Genomic DNA, 21,468 nt, shown 5'->3' on the forward strand with positions numbered 1-21,468 from the left:
TTACAAGGAAGCTGATTCAAAGAGACAAGGCATTGTGTCCAAGATCATAAGGCCTGGATGTGAACCTGAATGGGGACTCAGACTGCAAAGCCTCTGAGAGGGCACCCCATTGTCCTGCTGGATGGGGTGACCTTAGAAGGAAAGAGACGAAAGCTGAATTCTCTGCATCCCAAGGTGGGGAGGAAGAGGCAGACAGAATCCATGTTCAAATTATGCAAAGTGGTTCAGGGATGGGACCGCCTGGTTAATAGTTACCGTATTTCTCATGAATGAATTACCATTTTTAAAGGATCCGGAATAGCACAAAACACATTTCATACAAACCAGACTGAACATAAATGAGTCTCACTTGGATGGGCCAGAGGCACTTAAGGACTCTGGGGTGTCTCTGGGACAAAATTACGAAGCTCCGTGATGACTGTATAACATCAGAAAAAAAAAAGTGGGGCTATTTTAGCTTTAGGGCTGTTTGAATTCTAAATTAGTGGAAGGCAGATCTTGTCTTTTTTTTTTTTAACGTCAACTTTCTGGGCACTGGGAAGTCTGCTGATAGGCACAGGGGTGCCTGGTGGGGGCGGGGCTCCAGATGCAGATGAGTCGGTGCTGAGAGCTGAATCTCTTCACCCAGGTCGTCCCCTTCTTCAAGGCTTGGATACACAGTTCCGGTAAGATGCTGGCAGTGGCCCAGGTGGCCAGAGCTGTGGAGCAGTCAGGTCACCTGGGTATGCCCCTGGGGTGCTCTCTGGCCAGTCTCCACAGTGGCTTCTACAGCCACAGGCACCAGAGATCCCACAATGGGCAACTCGTCTCCTCTTTAGAGTGGGAGCCGGTGCTGGCAATTTGAACATTTTAACCAAATTGTTTAAAAAGCTTTCCGTCGCCCCACAAGCCGGTGTCTCCTTCTCAGCGCTGTCACAAACAATTTGGTAAATAAGCTAATTCCTGCTGGGAGAGAGCCTGGGGTGGCAGCTCCCCTCCCCTCGACTTTGCTATGGATGCTGTGTTTCCGCGTTCCAAATCCTCGCTGTTCCTGCTTACCAGATGGGAAGCTAAGCGACAGTTCTGCTCGCCCCGCCCCCCCAAATCGGTTAATGTGTTGGCAAGGACCTCCCTCCACAGACCCTTTTTCCCTGCTGGCTCTGTGTGTCACTAGCTGGGTTCTGCCGAAGTGTGCTTCTGCCCAGCTCAGCACGATCCAGATCCTGCTCTTGAGTGGTGGTGGCTTCCTGGAGACCTGGTGGGACCGTGTGGCTGGCTGGTGGCAGGAGCAGGCTTCCTATCTTTTGTTGGAGCTGGGGTCAAGGGTTGCAGTGGGCTGAAGGCACTAGGGCCTGAAACCTGTCAGTCCTGCGTCGGGTGTGGGATGGCCCGGCCAGGGCTGTGTCTGCTTCTGGAGGGGAGGGCACAGCGCACAGAAGGGTCAGGCCCTCTGAGCTTTTAGACCTTTCCCTCCCTTGGTCCATCAGCTGACTTCCTGCCCGGGACTGGAAGGGAAAGGCTGAGATGCTAGAACAAATATTGTTACCCCTGTCTTTCTGCCTGTGGAACGGACAATGGCTGGCTCCTAACGCAATGGTGATGCTTTTCTCTGGAGTATCCTGCAACCGATGCAGGGGGGAGTGACACTGCAGGGCTGAGCCCAGGGGTTGGTCTCTAAGCAGCTCAGGTTTGAAGAACAAGCCGGTCACGAGTCTGGTCTGGGTTTGAGTGCCACATCCTCCCATCCCACTAGCCATCTCCAAGCAGCTCTGGTCCCATGCACTTCTTTACACACAGGTCTCTTGTGGTAAAACACATGTAAAGCAGATCCAGCTGCTTCACAGCACAAGCATGCGACGGGAGTGTGTTAGTTCATGCACATGGGACACAAATAGTTATGCCCCAGGGGGGCTGCACTCGGGAGTTCTACCTCCTGGGAAGCAGCAAACTTGACTCCCAGCCCTGCCCTAGGAAGGGACTATGCCTGACATAACTGGGGTGAGCCAAATGTCATCACCCACCAAGGGAACTGGCAACAATGGGCCCCCAGTGAGTCAGGCTCTGCCTTTCTTCTACAGTGGGGGGTGTGTGCAGAAAGGGGCCTACTGCCAGGTCTCTCTCCCCATGGGAGGAGAGCCGGGGGAGGAAGGAGAGCTGGGAGGGGACTGTCACTCAGTAGGTGCTAATTTCTATTCATTAGAGCTTCACAAGATAAGCAGTGCCAAGGGGACGCCCACATGGGGGATGTGGGTAGGAGAATTGGTGAGGGAGTCAGGCGTCTCCAGGGTCTGCCATGGGGTGCTTGCGGTGCCACGTGGGCTGCAGCCTGTGAACCTTGTCCTCAGAGTTTTACCAGGAAGGGAGATGGCTCTGCAGGGTGGCAGGTGAAGAACTGAGCAAAAGCTCCACAGTAGCTTATGGCCACTGACACACTAACCTGAGGCCAGCCTGTTAGGGCCACGGACAAGCACCACCTGAAAGGGTGCTGCCTGGCATACAGTCACGTCACAAACCCCATGGCCCCTGCATTGGGCCACGTGGAGACATCGGAGCAAGACTCCATTCTTATCCCGACCACCTCACTTCCCAGCTGTGTGACCTTGGCAAGTGATTTAACCACTGTAAGCCTCAGAGCTCTCATCTATGTAATGAACTAAGGAGATCTTTGGTATGAGCTTTTGAGGAGTAAGCGAATGAGGCGTGCTGGGGATCTAGACTGATCCCCTAGCTCAGGGTAATTACCACTACCCGCAGGGAGTTCAGCCAACTGGCTAACTGCCTAACTTGACCCCTGGTTCCCATGGTACCTCCGAGGCCAGGTGGCCCAGGAGGAAGGCAGGAGTGGGGTCTGAGATAGTGGCCAGCGGGGGCAGGGAGCATTAGTTCACACTGGTGGGAGGGACACGCCATGCTGCACTCCATGTCAGGTGCCACCTACTGCACTAGTCGCTCTCAGGCCGATACAGGTAGCGCATCATCAGGCTGTCCACCTCTTTCTTACGCTTCTTCTCCTCCTTCCTCGATGGCCGTTGGGCCCGCCCAGCCTCCTCACTCTCCACTGCTGGGCCCTTCTTCACGCTTGAGCGGCTGTGGCTCGAGACAGTCGAGCCACTGGACGACGAGGAGGAGGAGGAGGATGAGGAGGAGGAGGAGGAGGACTCGGTTCTCTTCCTTCTCGACTTGGACTTCTTGCTCTTCCTGGAGCGCCCCTTCTTGCGCCACTTGTGCTCTGAGGAGTCTCCGGAGCTGGAGCTGGAGCTGCTCCTTCTGCTCCTGTGCTTGCTGCGGCTCTTGCGGCCGCTGCGAGACCGGGACACGTCCGCTGCGGAGGCTGAACGGCGGATGCCGGTGGCTCGCTCAGGGGGGTCGAGCCGAGCGCTCCGGGCACTCTGGATGCTCTTCCGGTCATCATCCTCAGAGTCAGGCTCTAGGCTGCTCCGCTGGAACGGGACAGGTTTGTAGCTCAAGACCTCGTTGATGGCAGCCTCCAGGTCAGGGTCCAGGTAGGAGCGGCGGCTCACGGGGCGGCTGCTGGCGCCCTGAGGCTCAGCAGAGGCAGAGGTCAAGCCACGTGGAACGGACAGACTGCGGGCCAGTGATGGGTGACTGTACTGGGAGTGCGCCTCGCTCAAGGCCACACTGGCTCCATCATCCCATTCATCCAGGCAGCTCCGGCCCAAGGACAGGCGTGAATCAGGGCTGTCACGGCCCAGGCCAGAGACCCGGCTTGAGGAAGGGCTGATGGTCCTGGGCAGGCTGTCAAGGCGGGAGGTGCTGCGACGGGCGCTCGGAGACCCCGACAACGAGAAGCTCAGGGAGGAGCGGGCCCCTTCCTCACCAGATCCCTGCCGAGTGGCCGAGGAGGCCCGGCTCACGGGTGCGGAGACAACAGAAGCCCCATCCATGTCTGAACCCCAGCGCTTCTCCAGCCGGCGGCCGGCTCGGCTCCCGGCCTCGGAGGAGAACACGGAGCTGCACTCGTCAGGGTCTTTCCGGGGCCCAGAGGTGCGGGGCCTCCGGGGGGGCCTCTCAGGGGAGGCCGGCCGCTCGCTCAGCGTGGAGAAGAGCGAGTCCTCATCCCCCTTGCCCCCGATGGAGTCTTTTAGGGTGAGCCGTTTCCGGTAGCTCAGGGAGCTCAGCACAGAGGCCGGCCTATCCTCCACCCCCTTGCCCTCCTTAGGGAGCATGTTGAGGGCCGATCTGTGGGAGGGAAGGCCCAGCAGGGGGGAGAGAGAGAGAGAGAGAGAGAGAGAGGAGCAAGCATTAAACCTGGAGAATCAAGACCCAGGGGGTGGGAGGCAAAGGGGAGAGAAAACGCAGCAGCCTGGCAGAGTGGTGGAGAGAGCGTCGGAGGAAATGAAGCAAAATAATTTGCGTCAGTGAAAATAGCTTCATGGAGAATGTCATGTAAATTAGACTATTGTTCTATTTCATCACTTTTCCCCCTCTAAAACGTTTAGTTCAATTTATTTCATTGTCAACTACCTGGAGCCTCGTGCTATGCCGTGGTGAACGGCAGTGGGGCGGGGAAAGCAGCATTATCTGCAATAACAAAATGTTGTTTGGCCAAATAAATTAAACCAATTAGAGGGGGGTCTGCTGGCTGCTTGGGGTGAGTGGCTGGACTTGGGGAAGTGGCCTCTGGGGAGCTAGACAAGAGGGGAGCGGTAGTACTTGTTCTACTCAGCCTAAATGCTGTCTAGGGAAGGTGTGGGAAGGGTGCTTTGGAGGAGCAGAGTCAGCCTGAGGCGGGGGGTGGGGGGAAGGGACCCTGTGTAACGGGACAGCAGGAGAACGGTCAAGGAGACTTCCAGCCTGGCCAGTGGCTAAGGATGGGGAAGGGGCACCGAGACCCAATATCCTAATACCACAACCGTGTGGAAGGCAGAGCAGCAAGTTCTTCCAGCGAATGGGTGTTTGCAGGAAGCCTGGCGGGTGGGCGGCAATGAAAAGACGGGAGGAAGAAGAGAACGGGCAGAGCAAGACAGCAGTGTGCCTGTGGCTGGAACCACAGTCAGGGGAACCAGTGTCTTTTTGCTGCTAGTCCTTCCTATTAAGACAGCTGAGATTCAGCCAGGTAGTTCAACCAACATTTGTTGAGTGGGTATGTGGGAATGAAGGTAAACTTGTACCAACCCAAGCCTCCTGCCTAGGAAGAAAACATTACCTGGCAAGAACAAGGGAGACACAGCCCCTGGCTAAGCAGTGGCCGAGCTCCTCCTATGAGGAGCACACACCCAGCCCTCACAGATGCCAGGTGAGCAGTGCGGATGGCATGAGGCCTGTCCTCTTGGCATCACAGTGCTGCCCGTCTGTTTCTGGCAGCCTGAGATGGCTTTTCCCTCCCAACACACGACCACCCACTCACCTCGAGCTCTTCAAGCTGCCATCATCGGAGGCTGCCTTAGACAGTCCTTTGTTTTTTGACAACCAAGACTTGACCCCGTCGACCCGGTCCTCCAGCTCTGAGTCCACATCCGAGTCTCCCTCACTGTTAGAAGGAGAAAGCAGGAAAATGGACAAGGTTGGGTGGGAGGTGAGCCCCGGCTGCCCAGGAGGGAGAGCTGCAGGGGGACGAGGACATAGAAAGGGCAAGGGCAGGTGGCATGCACGTTGTGAGATGGGAAGGAGAACGAGAAGTTAGGTGAGCACACCACCCCTAGAAGCCTGCCCTGCTCAGTAGGTCACATGGTAGGTGCCCTCAATGACAAGCAGCCAACCACCCAATGAGGACAGAAGACCACCCTGCTCATCAGCTACAGCCATGTGGTTTTTGCTTAAAAGGAGGTATCCTGGGCCATTCAGCTACTCTGTGAGGCTTGTTCTGAGGTTTCCCATCTGCCACTCCCCAAACTGGGGGGATGGTTGCTACCATTTTCTATGCCTTTGTTCCAAGACCCAGGCTACAAGCTGTACGTGACTTCCACTTAGTTTGCACTTGGAGGTCTCCCTGGCTCATAGCATCAGCCATCTGGGCACTGGGTTAAGGAAGCCCAGGCCATGTCCTAGACCCACCCTGCAGCCCAGCCAACCTCCCTGGCCCTTAACAAACAAAAAAAAGAGGATGGAGATTGGGGTGATGGGAAAATTAGCATTTGCCAAGGAACTAACAACAGCTCCAAGACAGAATTGCCCCTAGAGACCCATGTGGGTGCATAAAGTCCCATTTGGGGTTGTTTCTCCCAATTTCTCTGTCTCCCGTCAGGCAGCCTACATCCATGAGTTTACAGCCCTTGCTCCCTGGTGCTGCTTCAGGCCACGCTGACCCTAGCACTTTCAGAAAACCCATAGGAGTTAAAGAGAGCCTCATCACAAAGCAGTTGGGGTCTGGAGATAGCGTCTGTCTGCAGATGCTTCTAAAATCCTGCAAAATGCCTGCTCTCTAAGTTCGCCTGCCATTGATAGGCTAGTATTTCTCCTTGATGTAAATTTCCTTTCATCTGTGTCAACAGGAACAGCCCCATTCCTGAATTATGTTCCTGAATAAATAGCCACACAGGCACGCACAACGCACACACACACTGAGACACACACACAGGGAAGCCACCAGACCTTGTTCTGGAACTGTGAGCGAGCCTGACTTCATGATGGCTGGGTGTGTGGTGGTGGGGTACAGAGGAAGAATGCAGATAAATAGGCATATGCTATGAGCTTCCGTCACATACACAATGGGAACCAAGATGAGGCTGGCTGATGCCCCAGTCAACCAGGAGTTTACCAGACAGTCCCATATCCACTAATGCAAGCTGTGTGCCTGTGTGAGCCCAGCAGATTTACTGCAGTGTGCAAGCCCCCACGGAACGCCAATGCCACCTGATTTATGCACCCGTGCAAAAAACCTCCCTCTCTAGCTCCGGAACCTGTAATTTATCACCGCTGTTCATAACCATATTGATTGCCTTTAGAAAGGAGGTGCTGTATGCATCGCAAAATCTATGTCTACATGTTAAAAGCGTTTCTGTATAAATCTCCCTTAATACCGTGCTGTTTACTGCTTTCATTAAGGTTATGGCAATAACAACTGTATCTCTAAGTAAATCGAAACATTATTTTTCTGCCCGCCTTAGCACACTCGCTCGATAACTTGGAGCTGGGGCCCAGGGTAACTAAGGAAGGAGCCACATCACTTCTCTACCATCACTGTGAGCCGGCTCAAAAATGGATGTCTTCATGTGCCTGCATGAGTGCAGGCTGAGGCGTGTGCACATGTGTGTGGATGCGTACGCCTGGCAGTGGTATAGAACGGCCTCTTCAGTGTACATTTTATCAGCCCCTGGCAGCCCTACTGCCCATGGATGGCAAGGCCAGAACACACTGGAGACTGATGGTTGTGGGTCCACAATACAAATTCTCGTCCCTCCATTCAGAAGGGGTTAAGGAGCTGCCCTGCCTGCTCATGCCTTTCCTTCAGCTGTAGGCATCTGGACAATGTTTGGGTTCTTTTCCTTAAATAATCAGGCCCGTAAACAAACTCCAGGGGCAGACAGGCTCAGGGGGCAGTTGAAATTTTAAATGGCCGGAATTAAACCTCGCGTCAAATACAATTTATGTCCGGGCTCATGTGCTATTAGTTAACTGGGAGCCGAATCACAGGGGAACAAACAAACGGAGACAGAACGGCAGGGGATATTAATTGTGTGTGACAACCGGGCTCCAGCGGCCCTCTATCACTGTTACACACTATTACATTTATCATTAGCTCTCCTGGAGTCCCCTGCACTGGCGCCAACCCATCCTGACCAGGGGAGGAGGCACGCCAGGCAAGAGTGAGTGGTGGTGGGTGGGGGTGGGGGATGGGGGAACAATGCTACAAGAGAACAACCAGCTTCCCAAACCCACCCTGCCCACAGCCTTGTTCCTATGCACTTGCTGTTCAGCTCCCGCTCAGGGAGAAGGGGTGGGTGTCCCTGGCTTCCTGTTCCCCGACAGTACTGACACGGTACCTTGGTCCCTCTGCCCAAGGTGCCCGCAGGGAACAGAGCAGCAACAGCAGAGAAGCCCTGATGAGCTGCCTGAATGAGTCCTCCCCACAAAGGGACTGTCAGGGCCTTCTCCAGCCCTTCAAGAGAAGGCGGTGGACTGGACCTTTAAGACAAAGCACATCCTCTTCTTTATGGCAGCGCTGGCTGCACAGGAGCCCAAGGATGCTGATTAAGTACTGCCCAGACCCAGACCAGGGAGGCGGGTGAGGGTGCAGAGGGTTGGACTCAGCAAGGCAGGCTGGGTCCCACCAAATGGGGCCGAGCCCCCTTCTCTGATGGGGCCCTCCAATCCTGCCCACCAAGGGTGGAGTCCAGCAAGTTCTGGACTTCCAGAGGAGCACAATTCTGCACCGGCTGGGGTTCAGCTTAAGGACAGAGTCTGCGGTGTTAGTATTAGAGACCAGCAAGGGACAGAGTGTGGGAGGCCGTGTGGCCATGCGTGCGGCATGCAGTGGGGGCCCAGCGGGGAGCCCAGGGTTAGGGGTGGTTAGACACCCGCGAGGAGAGGCAGAGAGCACATGCGCTCTGGTCCTCACAGTTTATTCTTTCTTTTCTGATACTTGGTCACCATGTCCTGCAAACTGGAAACAGAAAGAAAATGGTGGGCAAGGGGGCCGGAGGAAGCAGATGGGATCATCAATGGGAAGGCCCAGGTGGACCCCTCAGCTGAGGCCTCCTCCTCCCTCAGCAACAGCTGGCTCTGCCTGGCTGGGGGCGGGGGAGAAGGGGAGGAGTGACCACAGCCTCTGGCACTGGTATCCTGCTTGCCCCCTCACATCAGAGTAGGTTCCCAGGAGGGGTACAGGTCTTGAGAGTTTCTCCAGGGCCAGAGCCTCTTCCCTCCTACCTCCCCCTGCCACTCTGCTGCTCTTCTCAGCCCAAGACTTTGTCCACAGCGTAAGACAGCAAATCTCTCCCTCTCTCCTAAACCATTCCCTGGGTGGGTTTTATGCGAGCAAATCTCTGGGATGGTAACAAGGCACTGTAGCCTTTAAATCTTGCTCTCCCCAGAGTGGACAGGCGCCACTGGAAACGCGGCTAAGTGGGGGGATAACTCATCTCAGACAGGCAAAGGCAGGGAGCTGGGTCCTCAGGAGGCAGTAGGGAGGGGATGGAGACAGCGGGGACAGTATCTGCCTTCTTCAGCCCCTGCCAGCCGGACTCTGGCAGCCAGGGTAGAGTGAGATGGTGGCTTGGTAATGGGGAGACAGGCGGTGGTTCTACCTGGAGGCCTGGTCCCAGGGTATCATCAGGCCTCCAGGCAGGCTGCAGGTGCCATGGAGGGTGCCCCCACCTGTTGATGAGGTCCTCGTTATCATCACTCTCCATCTCATCCTCAATGGCAGCCTGCAGGTCACCGATGCGCTTGAATGCCAGTTTCAGGTCAGCCTGCAGGCTCTGATTGGCCGCCTCCAAGCTCTCCAGGTCCATCTCCTAGGAGGGAGGTGGGCGGTTTGGTGTGGAGTGCCGGGGCCTGCCCCAGCCACCCAGGAAGAAACCCGCTCGTGTCTCCCCTGGCTGGAGGAGCTGCCTGAGAGTTGCTTAAAACCTGCACAGCCTCCCTGCTCTGCTGTGCTGGGCTGTGGAGGACTGGCCCTACCTGCTGGAGACTCCGGGATCATCCCTGAGCCAATCTCTGGTCATGCTCCTCCCTCCTTCAGTTCTCTAACGGAGAACTCCCAGCCCCTGCTCCCCACTAGCCTGCAGGGAGCTGGACGTCCAGTAGCTGCTCAGGGGGCTTCCTGAGGCCCCATAGAGGTGTAGGGGTAGCAATACCAGTTCGTGCTTCTTGCGGCTCGCCTCGGCCTCCTTCCTGGCAAGCTCGCCCATCTCCTCCTTCGTGTCCCGGAGCTGCCGCTGAAGCCGCTTGTTCTGCTCCTTCTCCCGGTTCTCGGCTGCAATGCGCTGATCCCGCTCCTCAGTCAGCTTCTCCATGTTCTCCTTGAGTCGGCTGGCCAGGCCCTGGATCAACAGAAGGGGAAGACGGGTCCATCAACCAGGCAGAGAGAGAGGCAGGCTGAGGTAGGGTTCTGTGTCAGGAGCCCTGGGGCCCAGCTCTGGCTCCACTACTCACTGTCTGTGGCAGGAAAGAAGCTCAAACCCTCAGCAGCTTCCTTTGCTTTGCTGTAGGGAGAGTGGGTCCTTGAGGACCGAGTAAGGGGGAGAGAGATCTTGAAGGCCCCTCAGCAGATGAGTGTGCTGTTCCCATCATCAGCAGTATCCACATGGACAGTAGGCCCTGGGTGGGTCTGGGCCTGCCTGCTGCTGGGCCCTCCCTGCTCAGCAGGGCTTTTCTCTGAGACCCTGATCCCAAAAGATAGATGCTGTGCTCAGGGGTGAGGGGCCTCCCTGAGGGCTCTAGGGTTAGAAGGTGACTAAGCAGGGGTGACTCCTGTGCCCTGCAGCAGGATAAAGAGCAAGCAGTTGCCAGAAGACAATGCAGAGGCAGAAGAGAAGGACCCTGCATCTAGCACTGACCCTCCTGTTACTACTGTCTGCCCCCAAGCCTCCCTCCACGTATCTAAAATGCCAGACTCAGTCCATGTGTGGTTAACACTGACAAATCTGGACTACAAGCTTGCCTTTCTGAGAGACAGAGTAGAAGGAAGGGACCAGGTCCCAGAGCAAAGGGTACAAGTCCAGTAGGTGGGCCCTGCAGCTGCTGGCCCAGGGGCTCATCTGCCTGCCCCCAGCTCCATGCCCTTGGGCGGCCTGCTAAGACCTTAATGTAAAGTGGGCTTCAAAATATGATCCTCACCCTGGGGTTGTGTGGGCAGAAAATGAGCCACTGTGCCCCCATGTAGTCTAGTTTTCCTGGGGACTAGGGCCTCAACCAGAGGCCATCACACCTTCTGCTCACAACAAGAACATCAACACCTGCCTGTTTCCACCCCTACCCTGCATCGATGTGGAAGGCAGGAGGATGCTCGGCCCCCACAGTGCGACTGCAGCACCCAGCCCTGACAGCCAGGGCGTAGGCCAATGTGGGTGAGCCTAGAAGCACAAGGAAGAGGGGGCAAGCCAGGGAGAGTGCTTTGCTGCCTCTCACCTCCTCTCTCAGCTGTGCTGGGAAAGTGAGAGGAAGAGAGAGCTTGGAAGTTGCAGGGCAGAGGGCTAGTAGGACTGAAGAACATGGAGGTGAGCAGAGGGGAGAAGGGGAACAGACTGGGAGAGTGTCAGCCTGAGAGGAAAAACGTGCAAAGGGAAAGGCGGTCAGGTGCGGATGGAGAAGAGGCAAAGGCAGAGGCAGGAAGAGTGGGAAGGAGTGAGGGAAAAGGGGCATCGCCAGGCAGGGGAGAGGAGGTGCGGCAAGATGAGAGCAGAGACTTCAGCCCTCACACAAGCGCTGCCGCCCGCTGCATATTTATGACCCTGCCAGCGTGCAGGGGGACAGGCGGGGTGGGGATGGGGGGAGCGCGTGTGCAGGAAAATATGAAGACGAAAAGCTAAGCTGCTCTGGTCCCTTGGCAGAAAGCAAGCACGGAAACGGAATATAAAGCAGGCTGGCTCCATGGCGCCCATGGAGGCCCCCCGCTCCTGCAGCAAGCCCAGCAGCTTGGCGGGGCCTCAGAGGGGCGCCCGGGGCCTGCCCAGCTCCGTGGAGCAGAGCATGCAAGCCGAGCATGCGTGGCTCTTGGCTGCTCAGGTTACAGCTGGCTGTCAGGGACAGCCTTGGCCCGATCGCTGCAGACCCACCTCCAGCCGTTTCACTTGGGTCCTTTCGAACTCCAGGCGGGTCTCCAGCTCCCGGATCTTGGCTTCCTGCCTGCTCACAAGGGACTTGTCCACCATGGACTGCTCCAGGAATTCCACCTGGCTCTGGAGGGCTTGTAGCTGGGGAGGAAGGGACGCCATGGAAAGAAAAGAACTGAGCCCAGGGAGGGAGGTGTGAGGAGTCAGGCCAGGGTGTCACCACAGTGGACCGGAAGGCTGGGGCAGGGCAGGACACAGAGGCAGAGTGGAGGGAGGGGGCTTCTCCAGCTACCCCAGGGCTTGGCACAGATTCTGGCTTCTGAGAGAAAGGAGAAACCTAAGACCCAGAGAGCCAACAGACACACAAACGAGGCACCAAAGCCAAAACGTCTGTTGTGGTGATGGAGCTCCAAGCCCAGCTCCTTCCATCAACCTGTACTGCCTGTGGCAGAGAGAAGTGCTTGGTTTTCCATCCCGGGAATGTGGGGGCCCTCCCCATTTGTGGGGTCCCTCACCCTCTCTCCGTTAGGAGAGCCCGCTTCCCACCTTCTCCTGCAGCTCTTGCTTCTCCTTGTTGGACTCTTCAAGCTGAGCTTGGAGGTCATTCATCTGAGCCAGGTCCCGAGAGGCCTGGAGAAGGGGGTGAAGGCATTGGGGTGCAGGGACCTCTGTAAACAAGTGTCCAGCTCCCAGCCCACACGAAGGATCCGGGGCCCACAGAGAAGTGGTTGCACTGGGGGCCTTGGGGGAGGCCTGCAGGATGGCCTCCACAGCTGCGGTACCTGTGCCACGGCCGCCTTGTGCTTCTTCATCAGTTCGTTCATGTCCTCCTGATCCTCCTCCAGCCGGTTCTGAATCTCATTCTTCTCACGCTGAAGGCGGCTCAGCTGCTCCTCCAGCTGGACGGAGGCAGAGAAGGATCAGAGGGCATGGGGGCCCAGTGTGCCAGCCCGAAGGCTCTTGGTGGCAGGACGGGGCTTCCTCCCACATCACTCGAATAGGTAGGAGAGGGGCCAGATTTGGGGAGGACCATGGGAACCAGGCCCACCCTGGGGAGAGGGCTCCAGGACCAAGGCTGCTTAGAGAACTGTGTTGTGCTCTGGGCCAAGGGAATGGCGACGGGAAAGGCTGTCTCTGCAGCCTGGGCAGACCCTGGGCTTCTGGGCTAAGTGACAGCTGCTTTCTGGCAGCTCCTGGGAGGCTAATGAGAAGGCAGACAAAGCCTGCCCAGAACAAACGACCCATCAGCCTGGCACGGCCAGCCCAGGCCCTGACCGGCACACTGGCTGCTTCAGGCCCAGTAGGAGGACTCCCTGGCTCCCTCGCTGGGATTCTCTCTCCCCCTGGGACCGCCCACTCCCCTCAGCCCAACCCCCACAGCCAGGCCACTTCTGGGGTTGGGGGAGGGGAGGAGACAGCCAACAGCAGCTTCAGGAAATGAATGAATCTATTAGCCTGTAATTCCAAACCAGAATGACTGCGTTGGCTCCTTCTCGGCCCCATCCATCTTGTTACTGGGCTGTGGGGAACTGGGGGAAGCCTCTGCCAAGGAATTTATGAACTCGGATTTAAATAAAATGGTAATTTTATAACAGCCTTTTTTAACACAATTAAGGAATTTGAATTACTCACCTGAAAACTGCTGAGGGGAGCACGGATGTCACAGGAATAAGCCCAGCCCATGAGACTGGCATCACTCAGCAGCTGAGGGACTGCGGCCAGTGGGCTGTGATGCCTACCGCCCAGCCTGGCCTCCTTCCCCGCCCTGAGCCCTGCCCAAGGAGCTACCAGTGGCTGCAGCGAGTGGGGGAGGTGGAAATTAAAAGGGAGGCATTAAATAAGAGCTCTAATTAGCTGCCGCCTGGGCTTGTCAGTGGACCGGGCAGGGAAAGGGGAGGGCGGCCGAGCCATCCCGTCCTCTTATCGGTGCTTCTGCTAATCTCCAGGCACCTGTTTACATCCCTCAGCCACATTAGCTGCCTTTATTTATGGTGTCGGGGCCTGCAGCCAAGCTCCCACAGGCAGGTGGTTAAACGGGGAGACTGGCCCTGGCCGGCTCCCTCATCTACCCGCCCCCCTCCAAGGCCTGTGCTCAGAGTGGGAGAGACAGGGAATGGGAGGCCTGCTCTTCTGGCAGAGAGCCCTGTGGTGAAGGAACCTGTTCAGAGTGCATGGAGCCACTGTCGCGGCTACATTCTCCCTCAGCACCGCTCCCCCCGCCCGCCCCGGGCCCTGCCCTGCCTCCACTGCACCCTCACCGCAGTCTTGGCTTTGGCGATATCATCAATCTGTAGGTGCAGGTCTTCAATTTCCACCTCCATGGCTTTCCGCGCTTTGACAGCTGCTGCACAGGTGAACTCTGACTCTTCCAGCTGCACACAGGCCCCACCCCCCGCCCCAGGGAGAGGCATCAGCCATCCGCTGCGCTGCAGGCTGGAGGCTCTGCAAGCTGCTGGCAGGGCTGGAGGAGTCCAGCGGCTCTCCTCCCCTTCCTCCTCAATGCATTTAGACCACAGGACTGTGGCCGTGTTGTGATACAATGGCATCCCCTCCTCTGACAGGGACTGGCAAGCATCGGGCCACACCCACACCACACACTACCACACTGCATGGCACACAGACCCTCGGGAACCTGCCTGCTGTGAGTGGATTCTAACCAACCACTCTCTTTCAAAAGCTGCTGAGAGGAGCGAGAGGGAGTGAAAGAGAGTGGGCACCTGGTTCTTCAGCTGGGCGATCTCCCGCTTGCTGGGCGCATTGTTCTTCAGGTGGTCCAGCATGATTTGTGCATCAGCCAGCAGGGCCTTGGTGCGCTTCAAGTCTTTCCGCAGTCGCTTTTCTGACTCAACATCTCGCCGGCTCACCTGGGAAGGGAGGGGACACCAGCAGTGGGGACTCCGGGCTGCACCACAGGGTCTCCCTACTGTCTACCACAAGTCCACCCTCACCTCACCTCAATCCCATAGCCCCCATATGAGCAGTGACATGGGAAGTGCCAGGATCAGGCCAGCCAGTGAGAAAGGCCTGGGGTGTGCCAGTGCACAGGACTGCCCCACCCCTAGGGATGGTCACAGGTGCTGCAGAGCCCTCTCTGCTTACGCTGGTCCCAGCTTCCCATTGGCAGCCCCCCCCCCCCCAGGTCACTGGCTGCAGGTGTTTACCTGATCGTTAAGCGCCGTGAGCTTGCCCTCCAGCTCCCGCTTATCCCGCAGCACCTTCTGCTTGTCCTCGTACTCCTCCTCCAGCTGCACTTCCATCTGCTTCAACTGGGGTGCCCAGGAGACACAGACCCATCTGCCCAGTGCCACACAGATCCCTTCCCTTCTGGTCCCTCAGCCCAGGAAACCAGTGGAACAGGGCCGAGCCTGGACTATCCCTAACCTCTGACCCTGGAGTTCAGAGCAGCCTGCAGGGGAGAGGGGCTGGCCAGTCACAGAAGTCCCCTTAACCACAGTAGGAGGCTTCATGGCAGGGTGAGCCTGTGGAGTGGCTAGCAAGGTGAGTGCTGGCATAGAAAGCTGGACATTCCCACTTCTCAAGGGCCCAAGCTTCTCTAGACTCGGAAAGAACACACCCCAGCCAACACCAGCATCCCAAGACCCTTGGTCAAGCAAGGTAATGGCAGACCACGTGGCTAAGATAGGAAAACCAAACCTCTTGCTGGGAGAGACGCTTGCTCTAGCAGTTCAGACACCGGGATAAGATGCCCCTTCCCTTATTAGTGCTTGAGTTTGACATCTGACTCTGTTCCTGACCCCAGCTTCCTGCTAAGGCAGATGCTGGGAAGCAAGAGGTGATGGCTCAAGTAACTGGGCTCCTAACACCCACGTGGAAGGCACAGATTGAGTTTCCAGTTCCTGGCTTCGGCCCTCCAAGAGTGAGGGAACACCCTTTCTCATCCATCTTCCTTGGTTTCTCTCAAATGATCAACATTGAATTTAAAAAGAAAGAAAGAGAGAGGGGGGAAGGGAGGGAGGGAGGGAGATAGAGGAAGGCAGGCAGGCAGGCCAGCCCTTACTTGGAAGCAGCAGTGGTGTAGGAGACAGCTAAGTGCCCAGGTGCCTCACCTTCTTTTGACAGGACTGCCGGGCCTCCTCCACTTCCTCGTCCCGACTCTCCATCTCCTTGGTATGTGTCTGCCTCATCCGCTCCATCTCCATCTCTAGACGCAGCTTGGCCTGCAGTGGTTGAGAATGGGGCCAGGGTTCCATTTTCAGCAGCCTGCTGACCCTCTCCTGCCGCGCAGCCCTCTCAAATCTCAGAGCAGGTGCACCCAGCCAGGTTCCTTGACTTGCATCTTGCTTCCAAGGCAGCAAGCTTCTCTAGAAATGCAACTCCCTTTACTAGGTGTCTGGCATTGGCCCACAGACAGGCTGTTGAGGGTGGGGACAGCTCTGTAGCCTTTCCACTTGGCCTGCAGGCTCCAGCTCCCTGAATTGACTGGGGGGATTTAGTGGCAAGCTGGTGGGATGGCCCAGGGCCCTTTGGAGCGTCCCATGCTCCTCACTCCTAGAGCTTGATCAAGTTGTGTTTTTGCAGAAATCTCTGTGAGAGCTTAATTGTCTTCACACTGTGGCTGGCACAGATCAGGTGCTCACTCAACATTCTGTTGAGTAGGTGAGTGAGAGAGCAAATAGAATAGATATGGGATCCTGCCCTCCTCTGGCCCTTACCCAGAGTTGACTGTGGGGTTGCTGGCACCTCTGGCAACACCTCATCCCTCCCTTGGCCAAGCCCTCTGGCACCTGTTCCAGCATCTGGATGGTCCCCGCCTGCTCATCCAGCTCCTCTTCCTGATCCTTGACCTTGGCCTCCAGGTCTCGAAGTTGTTTCTTGACCTTGGCCAGAGAGGCCTCATCCTTGGATTCTTGGGAAGAAATGTCCTGGAGCTCAGCCTCTAGGGAGACGACCTTCTGGGTAAACCCTGCGATGTCCATGTCTTTTTCCTGGGGGCAAATGAGAAGATAAGGTTGGGGCTGGATGGTGAGGTGGATGGGACATCTGCAGATGGTGGAGGTTCCACCCACCTCCAGCTGCTGCTTCAGGCTGAAAGCCTCGGCTAAGAGCATGTCCTTCTCCCGCTGCAGCTTCTCCCGCTGCAGCTTCTCCCGCTGAGCCTCCTCGTGTGCCTGTGAGAGCTCGCTGTCAAACCTGCAAGGGTGCAGGGCAACTCTGTCATGTGCAGGGAAGACAGCCAAGAGTTCGTGTCACGGACATGCACAGGACACCTGCAAGGCTGGGGTGAGTGTGTGTTGTCCTCACGTGGGAGTGCTGGTAAGGTCAGAGGTCACAGGTCAGGCTGAGGTTGGGGATGGGGGCCAATTCACTGAATGAGCCCTTTTATAAGATGGACTAAGGGGGCTCATAGCCTGGAAAAGGCAGAGGGGACCCTCTCCTTAGGACTCAGGTCTCTCCACCTTCTATTTCAACAGAATAGAACGAGGGGCGAGGGTGAGGGAGGAATGGGAACCAGAACGAGTACAAGTAGATGTCCCACCTCATCTCACGCCATACAGGGTAACTTGGCAACTGCAGATAAAGCTGTTGGTTCCTGCGCCAGCCTCTGGGCTAGGCCCTGGCCAGATCTACCTGCCCCAGCAGTCCGTGTCCCTGGGACACCCCCTGTGTGGGTCCAGTAGTCCCCCATGTGCTCCAGTGGGCACACAGCTCAGGGTCTCCGCTCCTTCATTTCCTAGACTCGGGTTTCCCGCCCATTGACTCTGAATAAGGAGTGAACCATGACTGCAATTTCTCTTAACATTGTTCCTGAATAGTTAACAGGTTCCCATGGAGATCGAACAACTCCCCCCCCCCACTCCCACTTCACATCTGAGAAAAGTAAGAGAACCCCGGGTGGCTGAAAGCTAATAAGTTGCCCAGCGGGGAGTGTGGCAACATGGTAAGGAGGCTAGGATGGCTCTGGCATCAGGGTGCTCAGAAGGGGGGGGTCCCACTGAAGGTGTCAGGCTTTGTGTAAGAGGGCAGGTGGGGTGTGAGAGGAGGGAAGCAGATCCTGGGGTCCTTGGGTGCTGGAACGAGCCCAAGGCCTTCCTGCTTCCCCTTGCCCTTCCCAGGGTGGATGGCTGCCCAGTGGGGAAGGTGGTGGTGTATCGGGGAAGCCGGGGCTGATCTCCGAGGGCCATGGTTGGGAGGGCTGCCCCTCCCCAGAGGCAAGGGTGCCTCTACTGAGAAGCCTTCCCCTTTAGTGGGGAGCCGGGGACCCCCACTGCTACCAGGGTGTGTGGGCTCCTCCATGTTGCTAATAAAGGCACCCCATTCCCTTCCACAGTCAGGGAAATTAATTTAGATTGGATTTTCTCCTGTGAGGCTGCCCTCCCCCCCCTCTGAGTCATTACCGTAATGAGATGAAAGTGGTGCGGTAGTTTAGCCACGACATGAGTCGTAAGAGTGTTTGTGTAGCTGAGGCAAGCAGGTCTGGGGCTAGCCTGGGTGGGGGCAGGGGGCAGGGATGGAGGCGGTGACAGGTCCACACCTGGGGAGCACATCTAAGCGTGGAGGCCTGTGCAGGCCTTTGACGGAGATCTGGTCTGCATTTCCCCTGGAGGTTGGGAGTGAACTTCTGCTAACCTGCCAGGACCTGTGACCACGCCGGCAAAGCCCCCAGTCAAACTGAGGTGGTCCCAAGGAGGAGTTAGAGGAAGCCCTGTCTGGCTGCTCTAGAACATTCTCTGGGTCCAGGGCAGGGGCCCACTCACCTCCTCTGTTTCTTCTCCAGCTCGTGGTTGCGGACCTGCTGGCCCTCCAGGTGTAGCTTGGTGTCTTGCAGCTCCCCAGTCAGCCGCTGGCATTTCTTCTTCAGCTGCTGCAGGGTCCGCTGGCTCTCATCACTGTCGGCCTGTAGGTCCCCAAGCTAGGGGGTCCAGAGAGGTGCACAGTCAGCAGTATGGAGAGCAAGGGGACACCCAAAGGGGAGGCACAGAGTTGTGGTCATCCTGGGAACGTGAGGAGATCTAATGGTGCCTGTACTGAGGCCTGCTCCTCACAGGGTCTGCCTGCCTCCGGTCAGACAGCTGGGCAGCACATGGTCCCTCCTAGGCATGGGCTCCGGCACTACCCATTGCCTTACCCGCCTCTCCAGCTGCCTTTTGCTTTGCTGCTCCACCTCCAGCTTGTCTTCAAACTCCTGCTGCAGGCGCTTCTTGGTGAAGTCCACCTCTCGTACTGCTCGCTCATACTTCAGCCGCCACTCGCCACCTGTGAGGTTGGGGGCAGACGTGGCAGGACAGAGGTGAGGACAGCCCCAAGAAAGGAGAGGCAGTGGGAAACCACAGGTGGAGTCAGCTAAGATGCAGAGAGGTCCCTGGGTAGATGGCTGGGAAGAAGACTATTGGGGGTCCTTATTCTTCCCAGGTACTACCAAGCCAGGACCCTGACCCCACACATTATCCTTCTGATGATAACTCCGTGCATTTCCTGGTGCCTCTTCTTTCTCATTTGTTCCTTGCACGTTGTTCATCTTAGAATGGTCCTCCCGGGAAGGGGAGGCAGGTGTGGAGCAGGTCATGAGGGCCTGAGCTAGACTTCAGCTCAGGCCATTGCCGAGTTCCTCCTGCCTCAGACTCACCAGTGTCGTCGTCGTCTACCTCACCGTTGAGCTCGGCTGCCCGGATGAGCCGGGCCTCCATCACCTCCATTTCCATCACCTCCATCTGCTTTTTCAGGGCATCGTACTGGCCCTAAAGGGGTGAGGATGAGGAGAAGGCTATTCCACTCTTACTCAGAACCACCCAGGCACAGGGCCCCCCTTTCCCTGGGAAGCGGGGCTAGTAGTGAAGCTGCCAAGTGTCTTTGGGGGATGCAGTCACAGCCACTGTCCTCAGCCCGGCCCCGCACTCACCTGCAGTTCTTTCATCTCCTTCTCCGCTCGGAGCCTCTCAGCAGTCTCAGCGTCCAGCAGTTGGGAGGTGGACTCCCCAGTGTTCCGTTCATCTGTCAGCTCCGATGTCAGCTCTGAGATCTGGGGTTTGGGGGAGGGACATACCTCCAGCTGCAGCACCTGCCTTGCATAGCCAGAATCCCTGGGCAGGGTCGGGGCGGGTCACAATGATGGTGGGTCCATCTGCCTGGTGGCAGTGGCCACTCACCCGGGTCTCTAGCCGGTCACTGTTGAGCCGCAGCTCATTCCGCTCCTTCTCCACCTTCTCAAGCTTGCCCCTCAGCTGCTGGATCTCCTCCTGGGGGAGTAAGGAGGGAAAGTGGCCAGGGGTACTTCAAGGAGTCAGGGATCTAGGTCTCCACCCTCTGGTACAAAGCTGGTCAGGACATCAACTGAGAGGCAAGCCCCAGTAGAAGAGTAGCTGCTGCCCAGGACTCCTGTCCCCAGACCCTGAGGAAGTCCTAAATTGTATCCTCCGGGGTGCCAGCACCCCCGAGGGACCCTTGTCTGATGGGCAGGGCTCAAGAACTCCCACTCTCTGGACTAAACCCAGGCGTGCCTGGGAACCAAGATATTCCTTACGTCCTTGCTCCGGATCTGCTCCTCCGACAGCTGCACTTCGATGAGCGGCCGCACGGTGGTGAAGAGCTTCCACCAGGGCCAGTCCTTCACTCCCCTGTTCTTCTTGATGTTCTTCTGCACACAGCGGATGGCCAAGTCCTGGATCTGCAGTTGGTGGGAGGGGCAGGGTGGAAGGCAGGGCTCTCAGCTGTCCCAGCTGAGCCTGGCAAGGATTCCCACCCCTCGTGCCACCAGCATGGCCGTTGGGGGGGTTGCTTATATGGTCCCCAAACACTTCCCCACCCCAGCCCCCATTTCCCTCTCAGGGTGGGGGGCACAGCCCTGGGCACTCACCGCCCCACCGTCATTAGGGATAATCTCATCTGCTTTATTTGCTGCCTGATTATTTCCAGCACCCTGGCCTAGCTGTGCTATAAAACCTAATCTTGCTGAAACACAAGAGGCGGCAATACTGGCTGGTTTATGGACTTGCTAATAAGAAAAGGAGTCGCTGACACAGCTCCTTAATCTTCATGGAGCAGCCTATGGTGCAGAGCCCACCTTAGTCTGGGCCCTGCTCCCCAACCCCTCCACCCAGCCCTCCCACCAGGCCAAAGGGCCCTGTGCTGCATACACTAGCCTCCGGGAGCTGCTTGCTCCCTGCCCTGGCCAGGGCGTGGCATTCCAAGACTGCCCACCTCTTCTCCCCAGGTGGTAATAACCCAGCGCCCCAAGCTCAGCCTCCCTGCCCTGTACTTGCGGGAGAGCCCAGCTAGGCTGGGCCAGGGTAGGGCAGTCTTTAGAGCACCTTTCTCTTCTTGAAGTGCTGGCGGGCAAGGTAGCCCCTGCAGGCTGCCTGAAACAGGGTCAGATGCCTACTGGTCTGTTCATCCCGCTGCTCTTCCAGCCGCGCCAATGTGCCTGCCCGGAAGAACACCTGCAGGGAAGCAGTTGGGTGAAGGCCGGAGTCTGGACCGTGGATGGTTCTGCTGAGGGAAGGTGAGGAGCTGGAGGAGCAGGCAGGTTGGAGAGTGTGCCCGTGGGCTTGGCAAGAGCCTGAAAATCCACTTGTCCAGGAAAGGAGGGTGGAGTGAAAAGAGGCCCTGGGAAGGCTAAACCAGAGGGAGGCTGGGATGGGAGGAGCAGGCTGGGAAATCTAACTTCTAGGCCAGAGGAGAGAAGAGAGACGAAGGAGAGACCCCTGGGGCAGGGGAGGACCCCCTTTGGCCAGGGCAGCCACGGTTTCTTCCCCTGAGGATTGCAACAGCATGGCCATGCCCTGTGCCACACCCCACTTAGGGCCCACCCACTGTCCAGCCAGCTGGAAGCAAGAGGGAGTCACTGTAGGTGAAGAGT

At 57.3% G+C, this 21,468-nt stretch overlaps 1 protein-coding gene across 8 annotated transcripts in view; it reads right to left on the reverse strand.

Moving 5' to 3' along the window:
* The window catches only part of MYO18A (myosin XVIIIA), a 94,046-nt gene that overhangs the window by 2,619 nt on the left and 69,959 nt on the right, over positions 1-21,468 (reverse strand). For 4 of the 8 annotated variants that reach the window (XM_058676708.1, XM_058676707.1, XM_058676709.1 and 1 more), the window contains 21 exons: positions 20,921-21,049; positions 20,134-20,277; positions 19,760-19,849; positions 19,513-19,632; positions 19,240-19,351; positions 18,742-18,869; positions 18,371-18,525; positions 16,682-16,805; positions 16,400-16,600; positions 15,722-15,832; positions 14,816-14,920; positions 14,372-14,518; positions 13,913-14,026; positions 12,437-12,553; positions 12,201-12,284; positions 11,658-11,795; positions 9,738-9,923; positions 9,256-9,395; positions 8,498-8,542; positions 5,348-5,470; positions 2,918-4,179 (listed from right to left, as the gene is read on the reverse strand). In XM_058676708.1, the coding sequence (XP_058532691.1) occupies positions 2,922-4,179; positions 5,348-5,470; positions 8,498-8,542; positions 9,256-9,395; positions 9,738-9,923; positions 11,658-11,795; positions 12,201-12,284; positions 12,437-12,553; positions 13,913-14,026; positions 14,372-14,518; positions 14,816-14,920; positions 15,722-15,832; positions 16,400-16,600; positions 16,682-16,805; positions 18,371-18,525; positions 18,742-18,869; positions 19,240-19,351; positions 19,513-19,632; positions 19,760-19,849; positions 20,134-20,277; positions 20,921-21,049 (3,771 nt within the window). In that variant the 3' untranslated portion in view covers positions 2,918-2,921. The remainder of the gene's footprint in view (positions 1-2,917; positions 4,180-5,347; positions 5,471-8,497; positions 8,543-9,255; positions 9,396-9,737; positions 9,924-11,657; positions 11,796-12,200; positions 12,285-12,436; positions 12,554-13,912; positions 14,027-14,371; positions 14,519-14,815; positions 14,921-15,721; positions 15,833-16,399; positions 16,601-16,681; positions 16,806-18,370; positions 18,526-18,741; positions 18,870-19,239; positions 19,352-19,512; positions 19,633-19,759; positions 19,850-20,133; positions 20,278-20,920; positions 21,050-21,468) is intronic. The other 4 variants (XM_058676712.1, XM_058676711.1, XM_058676713.1 and 1 more) reach the window with 2 other exon arrangements.

This window comes from Ochotona princeps, chromosome 17, assembly GCF_030435755.1.
Source record: "Ochotona princeps isolate mOchPri1 chromosome 17, mOchPri1.hap1, whole genome shotgun sequence".
NCBI lineage: Eukaryota > Metazoa > Chordata > Mammalia > Lagomorpha > Ochotonidae > Ochotona > Ochotona princeps.